Source organism: Manihot esculenta, chromosome 7 (genome assembly GCF_001659605.2).
Source record: "Manihot esculenta cultivar AM560-2 chromosome 7, M.esculenta_v8, whole genome shotgun sequence".
Lineage (NCBI taxonomy): Eukaryota > Viridiplantae > Streptophyta > Magnoliopsida > Malpighiales > Euphorbiaceae > Manihot > Manihot esculenta.
Window position 1 is genome coordinate 14,536,121 of NC_035167.2, and position 6,000 is coordinate 14,542,120.

At 21.4% G+C, this 6,000-nt stretch overlaps 1 protein-coding gene across 1 annotated transcript; it reads right to left on the reverse strand.

Annotated features, from left to right (window-relative positions):
- Positions 1–708: 708 nt before the first annotated feature.
- Positions 709–4,839, reverse strand: LOC110619847 (cyclase-like protein 2). The gene is made up of 6 exons (XM_021763416.2): positions 4,347–4,839; positions 3,409–3,453; positions 3,217–3,289; positions 2,962–3,059; positions 1,062–1,132; positions 709–943 (listed from the first exon to the last, which is right to left on the reverse strand). Exons 1-6 carry the CDS (start codon positions 4,762–4,764, stop codon positions 767–769), a joined length of 882 nt encoding a protein of 293 aa, XP_021619108.1. The 5' UTR covers positions 4,765–4,839; the 3' UTR covers positions 709–766.
- Between the last annotated feature and the right edge of the window lie 1,161 nt (positions 4,840–6,000).

Sequence of the window (6,000 nt, forward strand, 5' to 3'; positions counted from 1 at the left end):
CACTTATTCAAATGAGTTAAAAAAGAAAATTGGAAGTAGATATTATGCACATGATCTCAGTTCATATATATACTAACCTTAATAATAATTAATTATATTAATAATTATTTTATATTAAATTTAGAGTCGAAAGTTTACTATGTTCTAGTCATCATCTAAAATCTTAATATTCTATAAAAATTAATCACAGTTAATTATATTAAGATTCATGTCTTAAATTACTTATAATTTAAGAATTATTTAAGATTTAAAAAAAAAACTATAATTAATATCCAGAAACATAAACTCATATAAAATATATCTACATATGATATATAAAAAATAAATAATTACAATTTATAAAATAAAGTAATATATTATTTAAAATATGAATCAATAAAAAATAATATTGTCCATCATAAAATTATCCATAGTAGTATAAAATTTTTTATTTTTATTTTAAAAATTGGTCAAAATTATATCCAAATACAAGTGTTGAGTCAATTTATTTAAAATTTAAATATTTAGATTAAAATGAAAAATTACATAAATATTAGATATTTTTTAGCCAATTGACTAAATAATAATAATAATATATGTAATATGCAAGCTATACTATTAAATTAATACATAAATTATTAAATTTAAAAATTTGTAAATTAACACATAAATTATTAAATTTATAAATTTACAGATTAAATAAAATTATATAAAAATATAAGAGTTGAATTAATTAAATTAAAATGTAAATATTTGAATTGTTTGGATTAATCGGCTTTATTTATAGTCATAATAAAGGCACAAAGTCCTTTGACATAAAATCAGAAGCCTGAAAATTTGAAGACATGAGAATGCATCTTGCAGGTGTTCCCTCAGCACCAAGCACCCTCAGAGGCAAGCAATGCAGATCATATATTCCTGCTTTAACGTTGTCAAGTTTTAACCCTTCCACAATTACAATTTCCTGAAACATTTTTCGCATTTTTAATCACAATTAATAACCATATCAAATTTTTTCTTTCCCTTTTTTTTTTTTTTAAAAAAAAAAAAAAAAAACAACCTTCATGATTTAAATTTCTTACCCTGCTTCTCAATAATGCGTGATGTGTTGGAACAGCATCAGTATAGGTAGCAATGGACAAGTAATCAATGCCTGCATTTTGTACCAGAAAATTCATCAACATATACATTATTACATTTTAAAGATTGGGCAAACAGTATTTTAATAAAAATTATAAAATTATTATTCTAATATTATAAAAAAATTTTACATGCACTCAATATGTATAGTATATCCATTCAATTTAAAGTTAATGCATTATTTTTTTTAAAAAATACTATTCAAAACATGATAGGAATTATATATACAATATTTTAATTTTTAATTTATTGAGTATGCAAATTAATTTATACACTCAGATGCATTCAAGAGTTTTTTTAATATTATTAAACTAATAATTTGAAAGTAAATTCAAATTGTTAAAAAAATTTTATTTTTTTATTATATATAAAAATATATTTTAATTTAAAATTTATCATTACATTTAATAAAATTATAATTTTAACTTTAAAAAAATAAAATTATAATTTTAACTGTAATTTTTATTTATTATAAAAAAACGTAAATAAACCATTTTCTTATACTCAAAAGTTAAAGCAGCTGCAGTTAATAACATTTAACGGAACGATTTATCACCATTGTTTTAAATTTATAATAAAAATAAATTAATGTTATCACTATATCTATGAAAAAATTTAATATATCAAATAAAAATATATTGAATATAAAATAATAGTAATATTAATAAATATTAAATAATTTTTTAAAAAAAATTAAGTGATTTCATAAATACATACTTATTTATATTATTTATCTATTTGCCTTAATTTTTAAAGAGCGAACAGATTAAATAATATTAAATTATATAATTATACATATTGTTAGTTTATATGTCATATTTATTTATTGCGTCACTATACTATTAGTTTATATATTTATTTTTTTATTATATATCTCTTTAGATAGATTAAGTTTCGGCTATTATTATTATTATTATTTTCATTTACTTATATATATACTTTTATCATTATTTTCATATTTAATATTATCCACTTAATTTTATAAATTAAAATTTTTATATAATTTAAATATAAATCAATATAATACTATCTATATAATTGTATAATCAAAATTGATTATACTTACCTTAATATATTTATTTTATATAATATTTTATATTTATATTATATATATATAGTATTTTTTTTATATAATATAATTTATATATTTGAATTAAAACTAAAAAATAATATATGAATAATTAAATAATAATATTTTATTATTCAATGATAATATATTAATAAATTTAGTATGAAAATATCTATTAATATTGACAATAAAATTACATAATTTTATAATTTAAATAAAAACTTATTTTTCATTACGTAAATAAACCATTCATATGTAGATTTATATATTTATTATATATGCTTCATTTAATTTTGCATAAATATAAATATTTAAACAAATAATTATTAAATTTAATATTATATTAAATGCACTTTATACAATTAATTAAAGATAATATTTAATAAAAAATAATATTTAAAATTATAAATAAATAAATAAATATTAGAGCTTTAAATGATAAAAATTTCCTTCAATTTATTTAAATAATAAATAAATTTATTACGAATCGAATTGAAATATAATATTTTATTTTTTTGAATTGAGTTCGAATTCAAAATATAATTTAAACTCGAATTTTAAAATTTTTTTATTAATCAAAATTAAATTTTTTAAATTCGATTCATTTCGATTACACCAGTCTAGTCCAACCACATGCAAATATTTATAACTTACAGAAAATTTCATTAAATTGAAGAGTGAAAAGTGATTTTTTTTTTCTTTGCAAAATCTAAGAGTGGTAAAATAAAAGGCATAAACGCTAATAAATAGAAAACAATATAATTTAGTCTTACCGACAAGTTTGATGTTTGTGTTATCAACAATCCAATTTGCTCCATTCCCCGTGATTCCAACATAGTCTGAATGAAACTTAGATTGGTACATAAGCTTCCTGAAAAATAATAATAATAATAATAATAATTGAAAAAATATATTAAATCAGGTGTGGACATATAAAAATTAATAAAAATGTGTAACATAACAATAATAATTAAAAAAACATTGGAGATTCCAAAAAGCTAAAATGGGCTAAAGATTTGAGAATTTACCTATCAGTGTTTAAAGTTCTGAAAAGAAGGCGATGAATTCCTTGAGGAATTTGCAAATTCCTCATTACTTCAGCTGTAATAATAAGTGTAACATATTTATCATAACTAATATAATAATGTAGGAACTAAGCTTTGTTTGAAAATATTTTTTTAAAAAAAAAATTGCAGAAAGGAAAACAAAATAAAACGTACCAGTTATGTTAGTGTTCCTAGGAACATCAACGACCAGCGCTGGACCTATTACACCAAAAATCAATTATCATTTTGATTCAGAGAATGTAATGATAATGCAATATTCAATATAAAGTCAACGGATATTCAATTAATCAAAGAGAGTGCTGAAGCCAACCATGGTATTGGCTCTCACCTATATGCAAACTTCTATTCTTAAGATATTATTATGATCATTGATAATTTTTGTTGAAACATTAAATAATATTGTAATTTCTTTTATTAAAACTTGGCGAGATGAGAATTCTGCTTCCTTATGAATTAAGATTTACAGAAAAGTTAAAAACATAACAATGTTTAAATTCATAAAATTCAAAATTTTAAAGAACGAAAATTTATTATGCAATTTTATATACAACAATTGAATATGAAATATTTGATTATATTGAATATGCAGACTATGATGAACAATTATAATAATATCGTCATTCATATTTTAAAATCTCATTTTAACGTAGACTTTAATATTAATAAACTAAAATAGTAATATTTACTTACATTTGAATATATATATATATATATCAAATTAAAGATTTACGTTTTACTTAAAATTATATTAGCTTCTATACATAAAAACTGAGAGTTTCTCATTACTTGGGTGTTTGTATACCTGATCATAGCAAAAAATTTTCTAAATCAAAATCAGCTAACCAATAAGGTGTTTGACTGTAAAAATAGCTAATTAACATACTATATAATGGCAAGCATTGCCTTTCGTACTAGGTGAGTCTATTAAAAGATAAAATATTTCTAAGTATTTATTATGTTTACGACGCTCTAGTCTCATTTAAAAGAGAAAAATGTTAAATCGCTGCTGGATTCAATACTCGTGAATACTATTCAAAAGTTTTGTTTACAATAAGCAGTATATTAACATAGAAAAAGATACAAGAAATTACCATTAAGAGTCTTCAAACTAAGAGTGCTAGTGTCAAAGCCTTGTTCAAAGTAGTCTTCAAAAAAATGAGATGGAGCATTAACATGTGTTCCAGTGTGAGAAGGAAGATCCATCTCTGAAGTATAAGCTTCTGCACCCTCTTGCATATCATCAATAATGGTTACCACTTGTCCCATCCCATCAGGACTCCCCCATTTCGGCATTTTGGGATTGATCAAGTGGGTGATGTCATAGATTTTACCATTAGAATAAATATCTCCTCTCACCGGCGGGTCGGAATCGTTGCCTGAGCTCACCGGAGCTGTCAGAGTTAGCACCCCTTCATCCAGAGAACGCACTGCCTCTGTCAGGGTGAGAACCCCAATCCATAGTTGCAATAGGAGCATGAGTTGGAGGAGATCCATCTTGTTTCCGGCCATAGGAAGGATTGTTGGCTTGCTTTAGTATCAAGCAAATGCTTTTATATGCCTTGGCTGCAACCATGCAGCACTAAATATAATGCAGAGGAAAGATTCGTCATGAGAAAGAGAAAAAGTTTAATTTATTAGTGGGTTTTAAATCTATTAGTAATTATCATTAAATTTTAAAATTTGTTAACAAATTTAGTACCAGCTTATTTTAAAAAAAAAAATATTTTTTAATTTTTTGATATAATTTAATTAAGAGATAATATTTTTTAATAAAAAAATAAATTATTTTATAACTTTCTCTTTTAAAAGTAAAAAGTCAATTTTCTAAATATTAAAATTTTCAATAAGCATTTTATATATAAATTTATTAATAAATTTTATTTATTTAAAATAAAATTAAATAATATAAAATAAATTATTTCATTAAAAAATATTTTTTAAATAAAAATATTTTCTGGAAAACTAATATTAACGACCCGTGGCTCAAATTGAGCCATCTTAATAGGGGTATATTAGTAAAAAAAGTTTTAATTAAACCTAATTAATACAATATGCATTGACCCTTTTATCCTTATTAACTTTTCCAGTTTACAAGTCAATAAAGTCATATAAATTAGCAAAGCAATGGATTAGCATTAATATAGTATTGCTTTATGAAACTTGCCTTGGGAGCTCATAAACTCCATCCCTCCTAATAAATACTATATTTCTTAAAAAATTAAGCCACGTTTCCAATAATTTTCAACCCACTGATCTTATGTTATTGATTTTTTTTTTTTTTATAAAAATATTTTATTCGTGTAATATCCCTCCTCATTAATGAGAGATATAATAAATATATTTAAGATGATTCAATTTAAGCCACATATCACAACTGTTTTTTTCACTTAAAATTTAAAATTTCATTGAAAATCGGTTAATATCGTCAATCGAAGTCTAAAATCCATTGATAATGCAGTAAAGTTTTATTGGATTGCTAAAGAATCCTTTGGACCTATATATATGGATCTTGTTCAGCTAGGTGTATGCATTTACTGAAATATTAAAATTATAATATTCACATTTATTTTAACTAGGTCATCATATATTAATAAGTTTCGAAATACATAAAATAATAGTTTTCAAAAGCTTTATTGACTTAAAAAGAATCTCTAAATATTTAATTTTAAATAAAAAATTTTTTAATTTTTAAATTTATTACAATGATAATATTTTTTTAAATTAATTTTAATCAGATTTAAATTA